Here is a 26,728-nt window from a genome sequence, read left to right as displayed (position 1 = left end):
AATTTGAATTTCAACTCCAGCATTAACTTCATCTGTGACCTTGAGCAACTTTCTAACTTCTTTGTCTTTCATTTTCCTCATCTGTAAAATGGGTATGAAAATACTACCAATCTTATAGGGTTGTTGTGAGGATTATATAATACATATACAGATTTAAAACAGTGTTTGGCACATAATAAACATTTAATCAATACTAGGAATCAACATCGTTATCATTAGGTAAATAATACAGGTTAATAAACAGGCTAAAAGGTGTGTTGAACTTGCCTAAAGTCATACAGCTAGTAAATGATAGAGCCAAGATTTTATTTTAGATCTATCTGGCTCCAGGTCTGTATTTCTTCCACTGTACCTTGTTGCCTTTATAAATACAGGATATATGCTGTGAGCTCCTTGGAGAAGTGCATGCCAAGAACTGTGTCTTTCTTCTTCCTTGCTACACCCTACCCCCACTGCAACTGCCATCTGGAGGGCTGGCTTAGCACTCTAGCTTCTTACAGATCTATTTAAAAACCTTTAATATCCTTGTAACTGCCCCAGTATGGAGGTAGCTGTCTCCAGGACCCTCCAGCTCATAGACTAAAACAATGAATCATCCAGGATAAGGGTTAGTTTCTGAAAGCACTCTCTACCCCAAGGTTCTCATCTGCATACCTTGAGGATCAAGCTATTGTCTCCTACCCTGCCCATGTGATTACTTACAATATAGACTAGCATAAAACCTTTCTCTTTTGTCTCTCCCCCACCTCCTCTCCTCTTCCCCAAGGAAGAATATGTTGTGACATCCTGATCCCCTTGAGTGGCTCTTTGATCCATTCTTGGTAACACTCATAAGGAAATAAAGCCCTTGCTTGTCTAATAGCATCATCTCTCTCAAGCTGCGTGGGAGCCTTCTCTTACAAAGGCTGCTGTCAGCTCCCTCACCCCGCATAATCATGATGCAGACTGTGGCGTCACTGCTGGTGACGTCTGTGATCGGAGAGAGTGGGATGTGCCCCGAGCTTCAGCACCTTGTTCACAAACAATGATGGATTGTTAATTTTCAAAGAAAATGAAGAGGGATTCAAAATAACACCTGCAACGCACAATATATTGCTTCATGAGCAATAAATAACAAACAGAAGATAAAACCTTGAGCCCTAGGCTTAATGCAGAACCTAAACATGATTTATCTTGCTGTTTCCTTTCCCTTAGCCAGAGAACAGAAAGCACAATGTTATTCTGTTCTAGGATACTCAACCGTGCCCTTGTGCCATAATCTTTTACAACACATACTGCTTCAGTGCCTACTGTATGTAAGGTCCTATATGATATGCTAGAAATGGTGTTTTCTTCTGTGTTCCATGCAAGCATTTTCTAAACTTCCTCTCTTTTGCCATGGTATTCCTAGCATTATTTACAGGACTTCAATGGCACTTGGACTCCCCACCATGAGAATCATTTCTTTGATGTGAAACATAAAAGTAACCATGCTAAAAATGTTAATAGATTCTTGGTGGGGAAGGTGGTCTGATTTTTTTTAGTACAGTGGCATAAGCGAGTAGTACATCAACTAAAGAAGTTGGGATTGGCTGCACATGTGGTAGATGGGAAGGGACTGTGAAGAATCTAGGGGTATAAGGCACTCTCCAGTAAGAACACATGAACATAGGGACACATGGATGGCTCAGTTGGTTAAGCATCTGACTGTTGATTTCAGCTCAGGTCATGATCTCATGGTTTGTGAGCCCACACCAGGCTCTGCACTGATGGTGCAGAGCCTGCTTGGGATTCTCTCTCACCCTCTCTCCCTGCCCTTTCCCTGCTCTCTCTTTCAAAATAAATAAATAAAAACTTAAAAAAAAAAGAACACATCAACATTACTGCAGTAGAACAAGGTTTCTCAGCCTTCTCACTGTTGATATTTTGGGTCAGATAATTGTCTGCTGTAGGGGGCTGTCCTGTACATTGTAGGGTGTTTGGCAGTGTCCCTGGCCTCTATCCACTAGATTCCAGAAGCACCCCCTACGTCCAGTTGTGACAACCAAAGATGTCTCCACATATTGCCAAATGTTCCCGGTGGGGGGGGGGGGGAATTAGCCCCACTTAAGGATCCCTGCAATAGAGGACCTGGGGGATACCCATCTATGTAACGATGAGATCAGTAGCCTTCCCAGCTCAAATATTATATAACTTTATGATTTACCTAGTTTAAGATAGCATAGTGGTTAAGAGCATGAATTGTGGACCCAGACTGCCTGGGTTTAAATCAGGCTTCACTGCAAGCTGATTTTATGACCATTGACAGGTTACTTAACCTCTCTGCTCCTGTTACCTCATCAGTAAAATAGGGGTAATGAGAGGTCCTACTTCATAGGGTTGTTGTGAGTTATAGATTAATGTACATAAAGTGCCTAGAACAGTGCCTGGCACATAATAACTATTAAGTAAGTGTTAACTATATTTAGTCTTGTTATCATTACTATCATTAACACTATTATTCACCATTTATCTAAGTCCTGGAATGTTGCAGAGGTCTGATGTTTCACCCAGCTTTGGACCACTATCTTGCTTCTGCAGAAATGACTAGAGAGCTAAGTCCACAGTGCATTACTACACAATGCAAAGAGATTTTATTAGGCTATAGGTCTATTAAATAGGCATTGCAGGTAAGCCCCACTTTGTACAATTGTTGAGTTCTTCCAGAGTTCACTTATTTAAAATCACACTAATTGGCACCTACTTCTAGCTAATCACTGTAGAATATACAAAAGTAAATGAGATTTATATCCCCTGCCTTCAAGGAGCTAACAAAGATGGGTGCTACATGCACATTTATTTTAGTAAATATAATTACCCTTAAATTTTCAAAGAAATTCTTGTCACTTCCTTTTTACCCATGAAGAATTTCTATGTGATGAAAATTATCTTCCTATCTCCAGATTTATCTTTCTTAAAGTTTGTATTTCTATAAGTATTGTGTAATTAAGTATGGTGATATTCTTATACTACCAGCATGTTAGGATTATAATACCTCAGATTATCACCATTTATCTTCCTCTTACTCTCTGTTTAAAATGTTGAATATTTAGTCCTCAGAAGAGACCGACTAAAAGAGATTTTATCTTAATACAACAACAGAGTGATATTCCATTCTGAATAGCTTGTCACACGCTATACACCTACTTTCTTCTGGGAAGAAGAATGTCTATACAGGACTCTCTTACATATATTCATATATTTCCTCATTCATTTATTTTAAATACTTTATTGAACATCTACTTTGTGTCAGACACAGTGTCTAGGCATGAGGAATAACAGGAGGAATAAGGGAATCCAGAGTCTAGGAGGAGAGACAGATATAGAAAGATTATAAAAATATAATGCAATAAGGGCTATTATAGTAATGTGTTCAATGAACTAGGGGAACACAGAAAATAAAGGGCTCTTTGGGAAGGAGTTTAGTGTGATGGATAAGACTGTGGACATTGGTACCAGAGCTGCCTGGGTTCATATTCCTGTTCTACCACTTATTAGCTATGTGATATTGAGCTGATTACTTAAACTCTCTGTGCCTCTGTTTCATTATCCGTATATTATTATAATTCCTATATATGCTGTGTCTCTCAGTAGACTTTGAACCCTTCAAGGGCTAGGACTACTTCATTATCATCACCTTAACTATTGCCATGTTATTGTTACCACTTACCTAGTACTCATTCTGAGCCAGAAGCCATGCTAAATTCTTTACCCACATTATCTAGTTTAATCTTCAACAAACCTATAAGGCAAATACTATCACTTTCCTAAATTCGTAGCTTGCCATTTTTCTCATCAAATCCAGTTATTTATTCATATAACTTATCACAATGTATAATTATTTTATGTTTATCTGCATTTTAATATCTCCCTTCTGCACTAGAGAGCTTCATAAGATCAAGGATTGGCATGAGGCCTGTTTGACTCACCATAATGTCTTCAATGTCTGTGATGGTGCCTGGCACACAGAAAATGTACAATGAGTGTACAATAAATATAAAAGGAAGGCTGGAAGGTAGACCAGCAAGAAGAGAAGTAAAGAGAAACAGAATGAGCATATACTATAGTCCAGAACCACCTGACTCCCAAACCCATGCTCTTGATCACTAGGCAGTGTTGCTTCCTACTCTTAACAGACTTTCAATAGATGTTTGTTAACAAAATCCTCTCTTCAACTTTGCACAATACTGTGTAACAAAATTATAGTAAGCATAAAAACCAATGGATATAAACCTGGACATAAGAAAGAGAATTATGGGAGAGTGAATTGTCAGAGAAGGACATCTTTTATCTTAATACAAGAGTATAGATGACGAGATGACACTAATGTACTGAACTTGTTTCAATGGAAATAAAGGAAACAAATGAAATAACTCTACTACAGGATGTGTGTGTGTGTGTGTGTGTGTGTGTGTGTGTGTGTGTGTGTTGTCTTCAAGATCAAATAACTGACAATAATTGACTAGTTAATCAAGTGAAGTATAATATAAAAATAAACAGATGGCAATGATTTGATAGTTATGGAGCGATACCAAGTTAAAATGGACAATTACTTCCAAATCTTTTACTCTTTTGGCACTAATGAACTCTTGTTCCAAAGTACCATAACTTCAATCAACTTACAGAGAAAGGATTCATTCACAACTACTCTACAGCCCTTCACCTCATGAGGAGTTCCCACACAAGGCAGAACAAAAAATGAGCATTGCAGGACACGTTCTTCAGACTTGGGTGAGGTATTTCGACAGCACTCGTACTTGACTTCTGAATATTCTTGGCCACTGCCAGTGAATGTAGGACTTATGGGCAAATGAGCAATCTCTTCCTTTAGTGACATGGGACCACTTTTATAAAATACTTAAAGAAATTGCTAGATGTCCATTTTTAGTCTAGAAAGTGAATCAGGCCCATTTTTAGTCTAGAAAGTGAATCAGGCCTGGACTTAACTTTTCCACTATTAAGTGATGATTCCAAACAGATGTTCAACACAGCATATTTTGTTAGTTAAGACCTTAAATCCAGATTGTTGCCAGACAGAGATGATCATCTGGGATTTCCCTTTGAAAGTAAAAATGTATAAGCTTCCTTATATGTATGACTGTGCCTATATGGGAGAAAGATTATAGCCAATGATATCAAACTGAATTATCAGTTAGGTGCATTTATTTCTGGTTGTAAATCTAAATGAATTACTACATGTAAATTCAGGTGTCTTGGAGAGAGAATTAGTTTAGCAACTATGCCATCACTTTTAAGATAATTTATCTTTCTGAAAAGATATATAAATAATCAATGAGTGTCATTGCATGGATTGCTCATTGTGCCCAAAATCAATGTAGGTTGATTTTATTTATTCATTCATCCAAATATTTCTTGAATACCTACTTTATACCAGACACTGAACTAAAAAATGGAGAAACAAAGACACCCAAACTAAGTCCCTGACCTATAGGAGCATGCAGGCCAGCAGAAGAGAGACGTGTATTTAATAAGTGTAATTCAAGGCAGTCAATGATAATGTCCAGTTGATCTTGCTTCCTGGAATGCTTTTCTTTTTTTTTTTATGAAATTTATTGACAAATTGGTTTCCATACAACACCCAGTGCTCATCCCAAAAGGTGCCCTCCTCAATACCCATCACCCACCCTCTCCTCCCTCCCACCCCCCATCAACCCTCAGTTTGTTCTCAGTTTTTAACAGTCTCTTATGCTTTGGCTCTCTCCCATTCTAACCTCTTTTTTTTTTCCTTCCCCTCCCCCATGGGTTCCTGTTCAGTTTCTCAGGATCCACATAAGAGTGAAACCATATGGTATCTGTCTTTCTCTGTATGGCCTATTTCACTTAGCATCACACTCTCCAGTTCCATCCACGTTGCTACAAAAGGCCATATTTCATTTTTTTTCTCATTGCCACGTAATATTCCATTGTGTATATAAACCAAAATTTCTTTATCCATTCATCAGTTGATGGACATTTAGGCTCTTTCCATAATTTGGCTATTGTTGAGAGTGCTGCTATGAACATTGGGGTACAAGTGGCCCTATGCATCAGTACTCCTGTATCCCTTGGGTAAATTCCTAGCAGTGCTATTGCTGGGTCATAGGGTAGGTCTATTTTTAATTTTCTGAGGAACCTCCACACTGCTTTCCAGAGCGGCTGCACCAATTTGCATTCCCACCAACAGTGCAAGAGGGTTCCCGTTTCTCCACATCCTCTCCAGCATCTATAGTCTCCTGATTTGTTCATTTTGGCCACTCTGACTGGCGTGAGGTGATACCTGAGTGTGGTTTTGATTTGTATTTCCCTGATGAGGAGCGACGCTGAACATCTTTTCATGTGCCTGTTGGCCATCCGGATGTCTTCTTTAGAGAAGTGTCTATTCATGTTTTCTGCCCATTTCTTCACTGGGTTACTTGTTTTTCGGGTGTGGAGTTTGGTGAGCTCTTTATAGATTTTGGAGACTAGCCCTTTGTCCGATATGTCATTTGTGAATATCTTTTCCCATTCCGTTGGTTGCCTTTTAGTTTTGTTGGTTGTTTCCTTTGCTGTGCAGAAGCTTTTTATCTTCGTAAGGTACCAGTAATTCACTTTTGCTTTTAATTCCCTTGCCTTTGGGGATGTGTCGAGTAAGAGATTGCTACGGCTGAGGTCAGAGAGGTCTTTTCCTGCTTTCTCCTCTAAGGTTTTGATGGTTTCCTGTCTCACATTCAGGTCCTTTATCCATTTTGAGTTTATTTTTGTGAATGGTGTGAGAAAGTGGTCTAGTTTCAACCTTCTGCATGTTGCTGTCCAGTTCTCCCAGCACCATTTGTGAAAGAGGCTGTCTTTTTTCCATTGGATGTTCTTTCCTGCTTTGTCAAAGATGAGTTGGCCATACGTTTGTGGGTCTAGTTCTGGGGTTTCTATTCTATTCCATTGGTCTATGTGTCTGTTTTTGTGCCAATACCATGCTGTCTTGATGATGACAGCTTTGTAGTAGAGGCTAAAGTCTGGGATTGTGATGCCTCCTGTTTTGGTCTTCTTCTTCAGAATTCCTTTGGCTATTCGGGGCCTTTTGTGGTTCCATATGAATTTTAGGATTGCTTGTTCTAGTTTCAAGAAGAATGCTGGTGCAATTTTGATTGGGATTGCATTGAATGTGTAGATAGCTTTGGGTAGTATTGACATTTTGACAATATTTATTTTTCCAATCCATGAGCAGGGAATGTCTTTCCATTTCTTTAAATCTTCTTCAATTTCCTTCATAAGCTTTCTATAGTTTTCAGCATACAGATCCTTTACATCTTTGGTTAGATTTATTCCTAGGTATTTTATGCTTCTTGGTGCAATTGTGAATGGGATCAGTTTCTTTATTTGTCTTTCTGTTGCTTCATTGTTAGTGTATAAGAATGCAACTGATTTCTGTACATTGATTTTGTATCCTGCAACTTTGCTGAATTCCTGTATCAGTTCTAGCAGACTTTTGGTGGAGTCTATCGGATTTTCCATGTATAATATCATGTCATCTGCAAAAAGCGAAAGCTTGACTTCATCTTTGCCAATTTTGATGCCTTTGATTTCCTTTTGTTGTCTGATTGCTGATGCTAGAACTTCCAGCACTATGTTAAACAGCAGCGGTGAGAGTGGGCATCCTTGTCGTGTTCCTGATCTCAGGGAAAAAGCTCTCAGTTTTTCCCCGTTGAGGATGATGTTAGCTGTGGGCTTTTCATAAATGGCTTTTATGATCTTTAAGTATGTTCCTTCTATCCCGACTTTCTCAAGGGTTTTTATTAAGAAAGGGTGCTGGATTTTGTCGAAGGCCCTTTCTGCAGCGATTGACAGGATCATATGGTTCTTCTCTTTTTTTTTTGTTAATATGATGTATCACGTTGATTGATTTGCGAATGTTGAACCAGCCCTGCATCCCAGGAATGAATCCCACTTGGTCATGGTGAATAATTCTTTTTATATGCCATTGAATTCGATTTGCTATTATCTTATTGAGAATTTTTGCATCCATATTCATCAGGAATATTGGCCTGTAGTTCTCTTTTTTTTACTGGGTCTCTGTCTGGTTTAGGAATCAAAGTAATACTGGCTTCATAGAATGAGTCTGGAAGTTTTCCTTCCCTTTCTATTTCTTGGAATAGCTTGAGAAGGATAGGTATTATCTCTGCTTTAAACGTCTGGTAGAACTCCCCTGGGAAGCCATCTGGTCCTGGACTCTTCTTTTTTGGGAGATTTTTGATAACCGATTCAATTTCTTCGCTGGTTATGGGTCTGTTCAAGCTTTCTATTTCCTCCTGATTGAGTTTGGGAAGAGTGTGGGTGTTCAGGAATTTGTCCATTTCTTCCAGGTTGTCCAGTTTGTTGGCATATAATTTGTCATAGTATTCCCTGATAATTGTTTGTATCTCTGAGGGATTGGTTGTAATAATTCCATTTTCATTCATGATTTTATCTATGTGGGTCATCTCCCTTTTCTTTTTGAGAAGCCTGGCTAGAGGTTTGTCAATTTTGTTTATTTTTTCAAAAAACCAACTCTTGGTTTCGTTGATCTGCTCTACAGTTTTTTTAGATTCTATATTGTTTATTTCTGCTCTGATCTTTATTATTTCTCTTCTTCTGCTGGGTTTAAGCTGCCTTTGCTGTTCTGCTTCTAGTTCCTTTAGGTGTGCTGTTAGATTTTGTATTTGGGATTTTTCTTGTTTCTTGAGATAGGCCTGGATTGCAATGTATTTTCCTCTCAGGACTGCCTTTGCTGCGTCCCAAAGCGTTTGGATCGTTGTATTTTCATTTTCTTTTGTTTCCATATATTCTTTAATTTCTTATCTAATTGCCTGGTTGACCCACTCATTCGTTAGTAGGGTGTTCTTTAACCTCCATGCTTTTGGATGTTTTCCAGACTTTTTTCTGTGGTTGATTTCAAGCTTCATAGCATTGTGGTCTGAAAGTAAGCATGGTATAATTTCAATTCTTGTAAACTTATGAAGGGCTGTTTTGTGACCCAGTATATGATCTATCTTGGAGAATGTTCCATGTGCACTCGAGAAGAAAGTATATTCTGTTGCTTTGGGATGCAGAGTTCTAAATATATCTGTCAAGTCCATCTGATCCAATGTCTCATTCAGGGCCCTTGTTTCTTTATTGACCGTGTGTCTGGATGATCTATCCATTTCTGTAAGTGGGGTGTTAAAGTCCCCTGCAATTACCACATTCTTATCAATAAGGTTTCTTATGTTTATGAGGAATTGTTTTATATATTTGGGGGCTCCGGTATTCGGCACATAGACATTTATAATTGTTAGCTCTTCCTGATGGATAGACCCTGTAACTATTATATAATGTCCTTCTTCATCTCTTGTTACAGCCTTTAATTTAAAGTCTAGTTTGTCTGATATAAGTATGGCTACTCCAGCTTTCTTTTGGCTTCCAGTAGCATGATAAATAGTTCTCCATCCCCTCACTCTCAATCTAAAGGTGTCCTCAGGTCTAAAATGAGTCTCTTGTAGACAGCAAATAGATGGGTCTTGTTTTTTTATCCATTCTGATACCCTATGTCTTTTGGTTGGCGCATTTAATCCATTTACATTCAGTGTTATTATAGAAAGATACGGGTTTAGAGTCATCGTGATGTCTGTATGTTTTATGCTTGTAGTGATGTCTCTGGGACTCTGGAATGCTTTTCAATCCTAATCCTCCTATCACTACCTGGAGAAAAACCTATCCCTCCTTAAAGACTCATTTCAAATTATTCTTTCCCAGCAAAGGCTTCCCTAGTATTCCTCATCCTCTCCACACCTCCAACCCCAAACATCCTTCCCAAGTCATTCCAGGAGATTTAATTACTCCTTTTCTGTTCTCATAACACTTTGCTCACAGTTTTACTGCAGTACTTATTACAATAATTTATATTAGGTTATATGTTATGCCTCTCATTGTATTGTGAGTTCTTCCAGAGAAGTAAATGAGTTTTGTTCATCTCTGTAACTCCTAGTCACTAGCACAGGATCTGGCACATACCAAGACTCAATAAAGGTTTGGTTTAGGGAAAAGGAATGAGAGAATAAGCAAACATAAAAATAAAATTCTAGATAAAATGTTACAATAACACATTAGGAAGGAGTGGTTAATTCTAGAGGTGTGGCTTCACAGACAATGTAACATTTGAGATGACCCCTTAAAACTGAGTAGGATTTGACAGGTGGAGATGAGTGTTGGGGAAGTGGAAGGAAATGAAAAGGCAGAACTCCTTAAGAATTTAAAAACTGAATTTATCATAGCAAAATAATGCTGTAAATTCCACATGGTTCTTATCTAAACCATCTGGTTTATGTAAACAACCTTAGTAGAACTCTACTTGCTAACATTTGAACAGGCACTTTGAATTAATATATATTTTGAAAATAGTAACACTGTGCTGTCCTTTAAAAAAAACTGATAATTTAGATAATTCTCTCTCCTCCCCAAAAATTAGTCCAGAGTTTGGCTAGGTTGGTACATTGTAAATTCTCGTTCTTTGATCTCAGAATTCCTTATTAAGAATAATTCCTGATTCTCTTATGTTTCCCAGGACTGCAGAGCCAATGAGTAGCCAAACTGTTGCAAGAAATTATTTTTGGTATGGGGGCCCAGTCCTTCTAAACCTAGATGTTTCCTCTTGGAGTCATTCTCCAGCCACTAGAGAAAACCAGGGTGCAGATTCAGTAATCTCTAAAGGTCCCTTCCAGTTATAACATTCCCTAAAACTTGTCTCCCCTGGACTAGAGATTGGGAGTTCAGATGAACTGAATAATCAATATGTAAACTCTTGACTCAAAGGGTATCTGATGCCCTATGTTTGTTTTCTTAATAATATTTACAATATGGCTATTTCTAGCCATACTATGCCTTCATGGGAAACAACTGAAAACTGGATGTGAGGACTAGAGTTTCTGGTGATAGAGAAATCACCAGTTCTGAAATGTGACTTCTGACTATAGTAACAAATGCTAAGGCCATCAATCACTCTGTGTGTGTGTGTGTGTGTGTGTGTGTGTGTGTGTGTGTGTGTAGGGGGGGCGGGTTGTGGAGAAGAGGCATAGGAAGCATAGAAAAATCATAAAAACTAATAATTCAGAAATAATGTTTTTGAACATTTGCATTTTCTTGTTCTGACAAATCAGTGACAAAATAGCACTCGTATAAATAACCAAGGCAAGGTTCATCCCTGATATTTCCAGGTTAGAAGGATGTGATAGATGTTAGCAAGCTACTATTAGAACAGAGTTGTCTTCTAGAGTGTAATTGGCTGGAGTGCATACTGAGAGGTAGGAGAAAAGCCATGGAAAGATTTTTCTATAGAAATCAGTAGTCAGAGGGAAATTTCCAAAAATATGTCTTTCTGTGCTCCCAACTATGTAGTATATACATGCACTTGTATGCATAACTCACTTCAATGTCTTCTTATGTCATCATTGCTCCTGGAATGTCTTTTTCCTCTTTTCCTTCTTTACCTATCTAATAACTACCCATGACTCAAGACATGTTCTGTAAAAATCTGGCCAATTTGTTCAAATCCTATCTTCTCCATGAAGTCTTTCCTACCTACTCAAGCCACATTTTCATTACTTAAATTTCAGTAACATTTCCATTCAATTCCATTCAATTATTTGGTTGTTTCTTAATGGTTTCATTGGAGATAGTAAAACATTGTGACTAAAAGTATATATCCTGCATGACCTTAGACAATATATGTGACCTTAAAAAGCCTTTCATCTATTAAATGGAAATATAAATAGTCCCTTTCACAAGGTTATTTTGAAAGTTAAATGAAAATAATGTGTGCCAAGTGCTTTACCTAGCGTGTGGTAAGTGTTCAATAATTAGTGGTAGTAATGGATGGAGGTGGTAAGAGTAGCGATAATAGTAATAATCATTGCCACCATCATTGGTCTCATCAATTATATTGTATAACCTTTGAAGGCAAGGACTACATATCCTATCTGATTATTCTCTCGTGTCCCCCTAATTTCCAAAATACTCAATTGGCTAATTTGATATTTGCTGATTGTATGTCCATCTCTGTTCAATGTTAACTGCCTCAAAGAAATGAAATTACATAAAAAATAGAATTTTTCATTTTTTTTGCACCATGGAAGCTGTTGGATGGTTTTTCTTAGTTTGCATGCATGAGTAGTTTGGATGGAAGCTGACAAAGTAATCATATGCAACTAGACTATGAGAAGAATAGGAAACCTCTTAGTCATCCCAAGCTCCTGTGGTATGTGTGCTTGAAAAAAAACCCAGAAAACTACAAAACCCTGATGAATGAAATAAAAGAAGAATTAAATAAATGAAGAGATATTTCATGTCCATGGATAGGAAGACTCAATATTTTCAAGATGTCAGTTCTTCCTAACTTGACTTAATGCAATCCCAATCAAAGTCCAAGCAAGTTATTTTGTGGTTATCAACAAACAGATTCTAAAGTTTATATGGAGAGGCAAAAGGCTCAGAATATCCAAAATATGTTGAACAAGAGCAGAGTTGGAAGCCTGATGTTACCCAACTTCAAGATTTACTATAAAGCTACAGCAATCAAGCCAGTGTGATATTGGTGAAATAATAGACAAATAGATCAGTGGAGTAGAATAGAGAACCCAGAAATAGACCCCACAAATAGAGTTAACTGATCTTTGACAAAGGAGTAAATGCAATACAATTGAGGAAAGACAGTCTCTTCAACAAATGTGCTAGAACAGCTGGAAATCCTCATGCAAAAAAAATCTAAACACAGATCTTATACCCATCACAAAAATTAACTCAAAATGGATCATAGACCTAAATGTGAAATGCAAAACTATAAAACTGCTAGAAAATAACATGAGAGAAAACCTAAAGGACCTTGGATATGGTGATGACTTTTTTTTTTTTTAATGTTTATTTCTTTTTGAGAGAGAGCGAGAGAGAGAGAGCACACACACAGGAGGGACAGAGAAAGCGCATGTGTGTGCATGCGCACATGAGAGACAGGCAGGAGGGATCCAAAGCGGACGCTGCACTGACAGCAGAAAGCCAAATGTGGGGCTTGAACCCACAAATTGTGAGATCTTGACCTGAGCCAAAGTCAGATGCTTAACCAGCTGAGCCACCTAGGTACCCCAGTGATGACTTTTTAGTACACCAAAGGCATGATCCATGAAGGAAATTATTGATAAGCTGGACTTAACTAAAATTAAGATCTTATGTTCTGCAAAAGACAATGTAAAGATAATGAGAATATAAGCCACAAACTGGGAGAAAATATTTGCAATATACACATCTGGTAAAGGACTATTATCTAAAATATACAAAGAACACTTAAAACACAACAAGAAAACAAACAGCCCAATTTAAAATCGGGTCAAAAACTTTAATAGACAACTCACTAAAGAACATATACAGATGGCAAATAAATATATGAAAAGATGTTCCGTATTATGTAACAGGAAAATGCAAATTAAAACAGCAAAGAAATACCACTATACACCTATTAGAATGGCCAGAATCCAGAACACTGACATCACTAAATACTAGTGATGATATAGAGCAACAGAACTCTCATTCACTGCCAGTGGGAATGCAAAATGGTTTGGCCACTTTAGAAGATAGGTTGACAGTTTCTTACAAAAGTAAATATGCTCTTACTATACAATTCAGTGATTGTGCTGCTTGGCATTTCCCCAAAGGAGTTGAAAACTTATGCTCACACAAAAATGTGCACATGAATGTTTATAGCAGTTTTATTCATAATTGTCAAAACTTGGAAACAACTACAATGTTCTTCAGTAGGTGAATGGGTAAACTGTGGTACATCCCTATGATGGAATATTATGCAGCATTCTATTATGATAGAAATGAGCTATCAGGCCATGAAAAGACATGGAGGAAACTTAAATGCATACTACTGAGAAAAGCCAATCTGAAAAGGCTGCATGTTGTATGATTCCAACTATGTGACATTATAGAAAAGGCAAAACTATGGAGATGATTCGAATAAGATCAGTAATTGCCAGGGGTTGGGGTGTAGGGAGGGATGATATAAGCAGAGCACAGAGAATTTTCAGGGCAGTGAAAATATTCTGTGTGATACCACAAGGATGTATACATGTTATTATACATTTTTCCAAATCCATAGAATGTACAACACCAAGAGTGAACCCTAATTTAAACTATGACTTTTAGGTGATTATGATGCATCATTGTAACAAATGTACCACTCTGGTGGGGGATGTTGATAATGGGGGAGGCTATCCATGTGTGCGGGTAGAGGGTATAAATGAAATCTCTGTACCTTCTCTGTAATTTTGCTGTGAACGTAAAACTACTCTAAAAAATAAAGGCTTCATTAAAAAAAAAAACAAGAGAAAAGGAAGGAACAGAGGGAGTAGAAAGAGAAAGAAAGAAACACACTAAAATACCATCTGGTAAACTTCTTTCAAATTCTGTGACTTCCTTTCAGTTCACGCTGTATTGTTTTAACCCTTGTAAAGAGCTGGAATTAAGGCTCTATCTACTACTTGTCCATCAGTTTCTGTAAAGTGTTTGCCAGTTTATGTTAAGCAAACTACATACTGAAACCTTAATACAACAAATTATTTTGCTTGTCATTTTTTTTTTTAGCTGATAGTAGTAGAACTCTGAATGTGGATTCCACTGCAATGACGCTACCTATGTCTGATCCAACTGCATGGGCCACAGCAATGAATAATCTTGGAATGGCACCACTGGGAATCGCTGGACAACCAATTTTGCCTGGTATGCTATTTTTAATCACGTCACAAGTGTTTCTTTTTATTGACCATGTGGTAATAAATATAACAGTATGACACAACTTATTTTGAAGTTGACATTTACCAGATTCTGCCTAGAGTGTGCATTTTTGTAATATGAGCTTTATAAGCAGGGTGGCCAGTAGTTACTAGTATACTCCTTATTGCACTATGGACTAGGGATATAGCTGATACAGGATATGGGCATTAATATTTAAATAGGTTGTCGAAATAAAAGGCAACAGAATTTGGCAAGGAATTATAAAGTTTATCTAATTTTATAGATTTAGAGGAGACAAATAAACATGGAGTGGAAATGAGAATTGACTTAGACACCTCAAAAATCTTAGATTCCTAAACTGGGGAAGAAGAGATGGTAGGGAACATTCCAAAGTGGTTCACATTGAATAACTGTTCATATTTTTTAAACAAAGTAACCAGTAAGAGAATGGGCATGTTGTACTTACTCCAGCTCCACTAAAGATAAAATCAGAAGAAAAATGCCACAGCCTCTGAAGGGTTTGGTTTAAACACAAAAAAAGCTTCTATACTGTCAGAACTATTAACCGTTAAAATGGATTTGTGAAGACATTAGGGAATTGCCATCTATGGAAGCCTGGAGTGCTTTTAAAATAGCCTAAATATTAATCTTCCCAGGTTCATCTAATTGTGATCCTGCTTTTAAAAGAATGGCAGGACCAGGCCCATCGAGTGCCTTGCTATTCAAAGTATAATCTGCATAACCTGGGAGCTATTAAGAATTGCCAAATCTTAGGCACTAGCCCAGAGCTACTGAATCAGAAGCTGCATTTTAACATGATCCCCAGGCTATTCACAAACACAGTAGAGAAACGGATCTAGAGTAATGCCACTTTGTTGTGCCATTTGTCTATATAGTTAGTGACCTCCACCCCTCCCCCCCAAATAATTTCACAGTTCCAATTCAGATTTTGAATCCTTATAAGGTATAATGGGGGCATGCAAGTGTAGGCAATAGTACTTTATAATCTTAATAATTAAGAAATGTGATTACATAGAAAACTAGGAAACAAGCTTAAAAGCAGCCAAATATAAAGGAAAAATATGTAAATGAGAAATGGGTGGAGAATGAAGGCGCTTGGATTATGTATGTGGCAGAGGCAATGAACTGTCCCACCAAACTATAATTTATGCCTTGGACTATAGTTGACTAGACTGCATCCTACTCCATGAGACCAACCATGATTGAAATGAGCAACCAGGGATCCTTTTAGGGTGAATGATTGGACCATAGATCTCCTTGGGTTTTGAATGACTAGTGGGGCCAATCTGGAATCAGCAGGTGTTATGACAGGAGCCACTATTGCATCATGGTTAAACATTCAGACTCTGGAGTCAATCTGCCTGACTTCCAAACCTGTTTCTTTCACTACTTTATTTTGAGTAGTTAAATATCTTCTATGAAACTCTGTTTCCTCATTCATAAAATCAGACTAATAATACTTAACCCCTTAGGATTTTTGTGACAATTAAATTGTCACAAATGCACAATGCCTGCCTTAGCACAGTGCCTGGCACATACTGCTCAAACGTGTTAGCTATTAAAATATTTTTAAAATCATTATTAATATACTTTTTATACATATTTCTAAAGGATGTAATGGGTCTTTTAAATTTAGTTCTTCCTCATTATTTCATTGTAATAGCATTTAAACTAAAATATTATGTATTATTTTATAGCTCCATTTGGAGTGGTCCTGAGTCACAATCTCTTACAGTCTAGAGAAGCTAAACAATCTGATTTGCCTTAAACATTGCCAGTTCATGGAAATCTGATCTGTATGGGTATATGTCTCAGGGAAAAATCTTGAGGCCAGATCTGCACTGATGCAATATGTTAGTTATATTGGATTATTTGTAAATTACAATGTCTAAACATAAATCTATGTTCACATGGTAATCTTCAGCATTTAGTCATCCATCTGCAATGTGGAGCAAGAAAGGCTTAGCATTGAGAGTAAAAAAATCATCCAAGGCATCACTATAGGCCCCTTATTGCTGGGGTCAATAACAGGCCTAAAAATTTGGGTAGGTTTTCTTCACAGGAGCTCAAAGGGATATTCCTGGAGAGAGTATCTTGTTTACTATGTAACAACATAGACCTCAAAGACAGACTGTTTGGGTTTAGATCATTGCTCTGCTACTTGCTAGCTATGTGACCTCACACAAGTTACTTGACCTATCTGTACCTCAGTTCCCTCATCTGTAAAATGAGGATAACTCTAGTATCTACCTCATAGGATTGCTGTGAAGATTAAATAATATGCTTAGCCCAATGTTTGGCATGTAATAAGCACTCAGTAAAAGTTAACTGCCATCATTATTATTACTATTAGTAGTGCTATATGCTCTTTAAGATAAAGGAAATACTAACATCCTTCCTTCAAATGGCTGCTAAGCTACCACTTAAATTGAAAGTATTTGAGTTCAATGCTGCCACCATCAGCTCTAATGAGTGTTCCTCACATCCACCTCCAGCCAGACATTTGAAACCTTACGAGTGATTTTCATTTCTACTTCTAGCCCTCTTTGCCTGCATCTTATTTTCTTAAGCACTATGAAGAAATAGATTCTCAGGGTCCCCTTCAACTTCGTGTTTCAGTAATTTTTTAGCTATGCTTTAGGGAAAGTTACTTGACTTTGGAAACCAGATCTTAGAAATACTGATATTTAGTTTAGTAGTGCTCTTTTTGTCTTAAAAGTACCTTGAGCAATAGTGTTGGGCTGAGACATACGAAGCTATCTGTAAAATTACTTGAGTTTCGTGTCAACTAATTTTTCCCCTCTCTGTATTATTTTAGGAAGGCAGTTTAACCATTGAGGTTAGAACACAGGTTCAGGATCCCGACTGCCTAGGTTCAAATAAATCCCTGCTCTACCATTAAGTAGCTATGTAAACATTGGCAAGTTACTTAGCCTCTCTAGGCCTCAGTTTCTTCATCTGTAAAACACAGATAATAATAGAATCTATGACATGGGGTTGTTGTGAAGATTAATGAGTTAATACATTAAAGTCTTAGAATGATTCCTGCTTCACAGTAGTCTATCAATGAACTTAACTCTTATTACTGTTTTGAGTTCACATCTGACATATGCTCACAAAAAGTTGAATTATGGCTCATTTGTATTCTTAGCAACAGTGAAGGGTAATGAATGCAGAAGCAAAATTTTCCCTGGGAGAAGTGCTGGACAATAGCAGGTGAAGGGAACAGTACCTGCTAGTGCTGATGACTGCTCCTTGTAAATCTCATGGTGTATCCACAGAAATGGGAGGTTGACACCACAATCCAATGCTGCCTACCCTTCTTCTTGCCTAGATTTTGGGAACAGAATGCCTGTTATTTTTATTATGTAACATTTTAACTGAATGGGCTAAAACATCCCCCAATCCTGTATCCTCCCTGCCTCACGATTCCTTGAAATGTAAATGGCAGCCAATGAGCCACATGGAACTGTTCCCTGAGATCACTCACTGATGGCTCAGTAATTCAGCTACTTTTCTGCCCCTTATGAGGTTTCCTACTGAGCTTTTTGTCCAGTCTGAACTGTTCCTACTGAATTTTTTTTTGTCCAGTCTCATCTGGTCTGTGACAATAGAAAAGGCTTTTGGCATTGATGAAAAACAAATGATACATAAGTTGCCTTGATTTCCCCTAGATAACTCAAATCCATACTGTCATGGAAGCTGAGTCTCTTGACACATACTTGTCATCAGGGTAGTGTCATTATATTCATTGAGTGGGGAGCAGAGAGGCCATCTCTGGGGTTTGGTTTGGAGCTCCCTTTCATCTAACATGGTGTTTTGTACAGCTGCTATTCAATAAAGTTAATCCACAATGATGGCAAATTAGGAGGTCTCCTCTGTCTGGCAGCTGTCTTTCCTGCTAGAGTATTTGCTTTTCCAAGCTGGTCAAATACGACTAATGTTAGTTTTCAAAGAGAGGGACCACGAAGGGTCAGACCTTCTGTTTAAGGAGCATTGTTCTGCCCATGATACCAGATGAATCCAAAGATGGATCAATTAAGGAGTACTCATTGAATAGCTCCTTTATTTTACTTTATTTTCCCCTCAATTAAAATATTCTTAGCATCCAAATATAGACCCTGTGAAGTCCCAAAGGAGAAGAGTCTCTCATTATGGTGTCTCCACTTTATTGACTATACTATCTCCATAATAGGAGATGTTGGAAAATAGGGACTTATGGACTTTATTTTGTCATTTTTAAGAAGGCAGTTCTCACTGGACCCAGGGGGCCAATTCTGATGGGAGCAGAAAGAATGAGGATGTGTGACACATGATAGGCCACTGCTCTACAAGCTCCTCAAGGAGAGACAGACGTGTTTCTATTATTTTTAATATCTCCCACAAATAGAATATGGCTTCAGTGGCAGATAAGTTTGAAATCCTGGGAAAAGAGAGCACTGTTCATCAGCATGGTGGACACTTTACTGAAAACCAATGATATGTAAAACACGATACCAAATAGAATTAATGCCTCCATAAAAGAAGCTTGAAGCCTACCCAGTGATGGTACTCTCAAAACTCCCCATGGAAACTATTACAAAGAGTGGCCAAATGAGATCATTTGTTCATTCATTCATACAAGAAATATTTACTGAGGCCTGCTGTACACAGAGTACCGTGAGAAACCCTGGGGATAAAACAATGAACAAAAAAGACAAGATTCTTGCCCTCTTACTGGGTTCAGTACTTTGAGAACCTCCATATTTTCTCCCTAATACATCTCACATATGAGATGCCTCTTGAATGATAACATATCAGAGGCTTCCTACCCATTTTGTTCATTTGTGCTTTTATTCATCCATCCATTCATTAAAAACATATTGAGCTAGGGTTAGGGTCATGGGGTATCCAAAATGGGTATGGTTCAATCCTTGCCTCCAAGGTCAGAGTCCACTAGCAGAGGCAAAGTCAATATCACTACACTACAATGTAGCAAATGTCTCAGTAGAAACATATAGAAAAGTACTATTTTAGCTAGGGTGGATGAGAGGGAGTGCTAGATAGATGGTAGTGGTCTGGGAAGGTTCACAGAAGTGGTAATATTTGAGCTCAGTATGCAGAGATATATGAGAATGTATCAGGTGAAAAAAAGGGCTAAGAATGATCCAGGAAGAGGAAATGATGCATCAATTACTGGAATGTATACTAGAGTATACGGCATGGGGACAATGGTTAAATATTGAGTAGAATTACATCATCCCATTCCACAAAGTGTGAGGCAGCATATGAGAAAGGTTATAATAAAAGAGAAAAATTACAAGCAAAATAAACCAGCTTCTAGGAAAATATAAATGAAGGTCAAAGGTGAAGACCAGGGGGCACCTGGGTGGTTCAGTCAGGTAAGCCTCTGACTCTTGACCTCAACTCAGGTCATGATCTCTAGTTGGGCTCTGTGCTGTCAGCACAGAGCCTACATAGGATTCTCTCTCTCCTCTCTCTCTGCCCCTCTTCCACTCCCTCTCTCTCTCTTCCTCTCTCCCTCTCTCCCTGTTTCTCAAAATAAATATACATTTTGAAGTGAAGATCAGGTAGGGAGGTTAATTAGAATTCAGATGTGTAGGTCATAGGATCCTACCCAATTTCTAAAGTTGAGCTGTACCCGTAGCCAAAACAAAAAGGGAAACATGATCAGTTATGTAATTTGCATTTTCCATGAAGAAAAAATATACCAAACCTCAGAGAAGTCAAACTTTTCATGGCCCTTCACAATTTTGTGTGTGTATTTGACATTTTAGCTCTGAAAGAATTTTTTCATAGGGAGCTTCTTATAGGGATGTACACTAAGTGAGGTAGTTGAGTAATTTCTGAAGCCCAAGCACAGCTGTGTAGCCCAGGACTAGTCAATATTATTTTCCCTAATTTGCTGCAAAATATAAAAACTAAAAATATAGTGATTTTTATATAAAACTAAATTTGCTTAGTTGAAATGACTGTTCTTTATTCTGAGATTATAGACTTTCTACATTGTTTGGTTTAAAATATTCTGTCTTTTATGAACTGTGTGCATGGTATATTGGCTAGTTTCTGTTATTTTTTCCCCACGTCTTGTTTTGGCAAATTAAGAGGAAGATAATATACGTACATATGTAATTATTTTTATTCCTCTCTAAACTCTAGAAATCTTGGAACCACAGATGTAGAGTGAAATGTCCTCAGTAATGCCCCTCATCACAGCCTCCCATGATGAGAGTCAAGGTCATGATCCTTAATCTGTCAACTGTTCTAACAAAGGAAGAACACAGTATAAGTAAATGGGAAGGAATAGGGGGAAGCTGGGCTAGAAAGGTAGATATTTGCAAAAATTTATACTAAAGAAATAAAGCTTCATTTGTATAAATTTGAAATCAAAGTTGAGATTTACTGGGGAGAGTCTTTGTGAACTCTAATTATGCCATATAATCCACCCAAGCTTAGTTTGCTACCTTATTTGCCATTGTACACAAACCAAGCCCTGCCTCAACTTTCCAGCTGGCCTGAAGTAAGGGTTTAGAGGATGTTTTGGAGAAGCAGGCAGATGTTAGTAGAATTTGAGAGTCATTATGCAAAAATTTGGAAACTAGTGCTCTATTTCCAAGAGGGCTACTGATAACTGCAGGATCATCTGTCAGTGTAGCCAGGCTGTCCTTAGAAATATATGTTCTCTCTTAAGATTGACTGCTTGAAAAGTCTTTGTGAGGATTTGCATGGCGAAGAGGCAGTCAGAACTGTAGTGGGTTAAAATTTCATAATACCCAGGCAAAATTCTTATTTTCCAATGAATTTTATAGGAACTCTAAACAAATAGCAATAATGTCCCAGAAATGTATACCTGAATTGGAATCAATTTTCTGTAAAATACCTTAATTATATTTAGATCTCATTTGGAACACTTATTTTAGACTAATCTATGGTTGCATTTCAGTGGTTTTATTGTGAGTGCCAACTACCTCCTGGTGCTCAAAGAGTCTCTGGAACACCTAACAAAGTGGAAATGCCTTTATGGGCCTGGAGGGGCTCTTGGATGGCAAGAAGTCACTAAGTGCAGGCAGAGCCTTTCTGACGACATGAAGGGGCTTCCGGCTAGCCAGAACCAGGTCCAGTGCTAAAAAGGCAAGACCAACAGTAAATGTGTCACCTCCTACCTTTGCCCACTTCCAGTTCATACACTGCCACAATTTTAACTTCATCTGTGAGTCAAAGTTGAGACAATGGATTTTAAAGAGGCCTCTAAATTAACTATTAGTGTGGCAATATGTGTATCAAACACCTGAACAGGAAGTTCTAAGTGTAGAGATAAGCAACCAGATGGTAGCCTTTTGGAGAGAAACATTTGAAGGCCTGCTACAGGTTGGATAGGTAGAGATAGAGCTTAATCTGACAGGGAGTATCTCTTTTTTCCAGTGGATCCATGGACTTTGTGGGAAGCAATATAGATGAATGATTGAGAATGTGGTTAGTAAAAGCCACCTACTGTATGGTCATACATACAGTGTTAATTCTGTGAGCTTCAATTTCCTCATCTGTAAAATAGGGAGTAGTATATTGTCCATTCCTTAGGATTGTGAAAATTAAATGAGATGATATGTATAAAACCTGAAAATCCATACACACTCAATTAATGGTTAATAGTATTATGGACACCATCCCTCTCCCCCGCTACAAAAGTGGAGTTTGCATTTTATCAGAAGAAAACCAGTGTGATCCATCCTGCCAGAAAATATCAAGAATTGAACCATAAAATTGGTGAGTGTGGCAACTTTGTGAGGCATCAAAAATGGGCAACCTCTAAGGTTTCTAGTGCTTTGTAGACATCTGTAGTCTTAGTCCATCTAGTAGAGTATCAGTCACCTGGCATTGTTTCAATGGGCCGTGCAGTGCAATGACCACAAGTGCTCAAGATGGTGGCTCTGGGACCTTGCAGGATCCCACAGCACCATTTCAATAATCTGAGAAGAAATCATGGTCAGTCTAGTTTGGGTACTTAGTGTACTTTCTATTCCCACTCTTTGGAAATAGCCAACTCTATTAACTAATCACACCCCAGTCCCTAGGCATGCTGCATATTCTGTCTATTGCTGTATGACAAACTACTTTATAACTTAGTAGCTTAAAAAGCAATCATTTTATTCTATTTTAAGATTTTCTGGGTGAAGAATTTGGGCAGGACTCTTATGAGCAATTCTTCTATGCCATATGGTATCAACTGGGATGCCTCAGCTGTGGTAGTCTAGTCTGGAGATTCCAAGACAACTTTATTCATATGCATGGCATTTTGGCAGGGACAGCTTAAACCACTGGGCTCAGCTGGATCTCTCTCCTTCCATTTACTCTAAGGCCCTCTCCACATGTCTCTCTACCACAGTAGTCCTACACGTTACATGGTGTCTTGAAGGTCCCATAGCATGCAATCCCAGAAACAAGAGGTGGGAATGGTGTCTCTCTCAAGGCCTGAGCCTGAAAACAGGCACAACTTCTCTTATGTCAAAGAAGTGTGGAACCCATCCAGATTCAAATGGGGGTGGGGGACATAGATTTTACCTCTTGGTGAGAGGGGTGTCAAAGAATTTGTATCCCCCTTTAATCTGTCACACTGGGAAAAAATAACTGTATGGAAGTACTTAGTTGTTCATTTGCCATGTTTTTCATCATAGCAGTTTCACCTTATACCTATAATTAAGTTAATTCATTAAAACAATTGTCACACTGCATTGAGAGGCAGTGTAGTGGTTAAGAGTATTAATAGTTAGACCAACCTGGATTTGAATCCTAGTTCTGCTTCTTACTGGCTGTATAATCTTGGGCAAGTAACTCAACACTCTGAGGCCTAATTTCTTTATAAAATGAAGGATAATAATAGTAGCTAGGTCACAGTCTTCTTGGAATGTGATTATATAAAATGCTTAACACAGTGCCTAGCACATTATAAGCATCCAGTAAACAATTTGGCTGTTTATAATAATTGGTGACACATAAGTGTAACTGCATGGATGTTTCCAAACTAGACTATGAGGCCGAGGATTTTGTCTTACTCGTTCCTTAAATCCCAACTCCTGGCACAGGGACTGGCATCAGACTATTGAATGGATGGACATATGGATGACTGGATGGCAGCGCAGCAATGGTATGTGCCTGCAATGTAACCCCTGGCTCAAATGTATAAAGAGAATGGAAGATAATTGTACTGCCAGGTAACTACTCTAGGTAGAATGAACACAAGCTGCTAGGGGGCAGGAAAGCTTAAGGCCACACTGAAATATTACTTGAAATCACATAGTAGAGTTGCAACTCAGAGGAGCAAGCTGGCCCAACTGACACACAGCACTTGTGGCATTTCCAGTTAAGCTGGGACTTTGGGAAGTTCATGAATCATAAGACGAATGCAAACCAACATTTATGACACTTCCAGGCATGGCAATACCAAGTCAGAAAGGCTGCAGGGAAAAGGTACTGGAAGGAGAGATATAAAAGCAAAACAGAACAGGGCATTTATTATAGGAAGGACTTTGGAGGAATACGTTGGCCTTTTCCATAGCCCTTGTATAAAATGATTTCAGATCTCCTTCAGAAGTTTGAATTCCTAACATAAATATTAATACTATGTAATTATAGGTGTACTCCTCAAGCCAGGCTTGAAGGCTCAAAGAGGGAGATAATTTCTCTGGTGTCCTATTCCCAATGTGTTTTAAATTGTTGGACTTCTTTGATATTCCAGGTTCTGCAATACTTGTATAAGTCCCATGACTTCAAATGGTTATTTTCTTGGTTGGCATCAGAAATTTACATCGACTTGGGTGCTTAATGGTTGAAGATAAACAAAAGAAATAATCAATGTGTTAGGAGCCTTTGAAATGTCATGTGCAACCTGCCCTCTAGCAAGCCCTGCTAGGCAGTGTAGCCTATGGAGCTCTTGTCATATTGAACGCAAGAAAGAAAGGGAGTTTATCTACTCTTTGCTTTAGCCATATGTCACGAATACATCTGCTTTTAAATGAATTTCATAAAATATTAATGTAATCATACCAAACAGAGTGGTGAGTACCTCAGTCAGGAGTTATATTTATCTTGTGTATTTGTTTTTTGTTTGTCTCCATTTGTTAGTAGACAGTACATGGAGACGGGCATTTCTTTCTCAGCCGAAGTGGCAGGACTTGCTTAATGAACTGATGTTTCTGTAATCTGTGGTAAGGCAGAGTTGTGAGTGACAGAGCTGTATGAATAACAATGAGGAGGCAGGCAGAACAATAAAAGGAAGACAAACATTTCAGTTGGAGAGGAAAAATAGATGGAATTGTTTAGTTGGCACACAATCTAATCTGATCTTTTCCTACGGAAAATTAACAGTTTGTAAATGGGTGAGATAATGTTAACAATTTTTCCAAAATAATAAACACAAGAAATCAAATTTTCCAAAGACGTAAATGGTATTTTTAACCACAGTGCTCCTATTCTTCAGTGTGGGAACATAGGGCATCAGGGGCCTAAGTCCTCCAAGATGGAAAGGAAGACCTGGACCCCCTGACCCCACCTGATAGAGCCTGGCATATAAAAACCTATCACGAATGCTTGTGGAATGTGGGAATGAATGCCCAAAACAGTGAATTTATTGTTGTGTGTATGCATGTTTTGAATGGAAGGAAGGAAACTTACCTATCAGGACTACCACTTATCATGCCATGGGTTTTCGTATCTGTTCTGTCCTTTCATCCTTTGAGCTAAATGTCATCATTTATCCACACTTTTATCAAAAACAAAATGGTGGTACACAGATATTAAGAAACCTTCCACTACTATGTGGAGAAAAGTAGAGATATGAGGGCCACAAGGAGGAAGGCAGGGAGAGAGAGAGAGAGAGTGCATGAGAGAGAGTGCATGTGCTCACATGCATGTGTAAAAGTGCATGTTGGGTGAGATTGCACGTGAAGGCTAAAAGTAAATTTGTTTTCAGAAAAATAAATTTTCCTCTAATTTCTTGGAAATTTCTTGGAAGACATTTTTTTCTTCCCAAACATATCCGGGGTCTTGATATTTCAGCATGACAGGCATGTGGGAAGATGGCGAATGCTCTAGCTCTTGTGGACTGGCTGTGCACATGTGCTACCACCTGCCTATCTGCCCAGTCATGAGACTCACCCCTACTGGACCTATTGTACCTGAAGTTCCACACATTCTTCCCACTGTTTAGATCCATCCCCTTCAACATCTTGGAGAACCACCCAGGGAATTCTGAGCTCCTTGAGGATGTGCTTATAAGGATTGCCCCCTCGTGTTTTTGTGGTGAGCAGAGTGAAGTTTTGGGGGTTCAGGTACACCACTGCTACTGCAACAGCCCCTACATTATCACAACTCCTTATGCAATACTTTCTTTGCTTGCAGCCCGCTGTGCATTCTGTAGCAGAGGACAGGGCTGAGAGGTAGAGAATAAGGAAGTATAATGGATTTCCTTCTCTCAGAGAACTTGCATTTTGTTATAGAGACAAAATTTAAACAAAATCAGTACCACCCATAGACCCAAGCAAGTGGGAACTTTGCCCTAAGCCTGCACCTCAGGGGACCTCCTGCTTTGAAATGCCTGCCTTGATGTTTTCTAAGGCCCCCCACCCAGTGCTAAGGTAGGTAGTGTGAACAGGGTAGGTGCCCTGAGTCCAGAACAGGTCGTATATAGGTTCTAATCTCAAGGAGCACCTTTCTTGCAATTTTTAAAATTCCTCTTCATTGTCTGGGACTGACCAGTGCCTGCAGTGTTGTCTAAACAAAGAGTCCCAATCTCAGCCTGAACCTGTGTGGACCCCAGTCATCATTTCTCCTCTTTGGGGCATTCTCTAATCCTCTACTCTACATGTGGAGTCAACCATATTCTCCAAGAAGCTTCAGAACTCAGGCCTATGGAGTCCTCCCA

The 26,728-nt window shown here is 38.4% G+C and overlaps 1 protein-coding gene across 6 annotated transcripts in view; it reads left to right on the top strand.

Annotated features, from left to right (window-relative positions):
- ENOX2 (ecto-NOX disulfide-thiol exchanger 2) overlaps positions 1 to 26,728 on the top strand; it is a 280,218-nt gene that overhangs the window by 201,725 nt on the left and 51,765 nt on the right. For all 6 annotated transcript variants that reach the window (XM_047844800.1, XM_047844797.1, XM_047844798.1 and 3 more), the window contains one exon: positions 14,641 to 14,775. In XM_047844800.1, coding sequence (XP_047700756.1) covers positions 14,679 to 14,775 — 97 coding nt within the window. In that variant the 5' untranslated portion in view covers positions 14,641 to 14,678. The remainder of the gene's footprint in view (positions 1 to 14,640; positions 14,776 to 26,728) is intronic.

This window comes from Prionailurus viverrinus, chromosome X (assembly GCF_022837055.1).
Source record: "Prionailurus viverrinus isolate Anna chromosome X, UM_Priviv_1.0, whole genome shotgun sequence".
Classification (NCBI taxonomy): Eukaryota; Metazoa; Chordata; class Mammalia; order Carnivora; family Felidae; genus Prionailurus; species Prionailurus viverrinus.
Note: the sequence above shows the minus strand (reverse complement) of the source record. Positions and strands in the feature narration are given on the sequence as shown.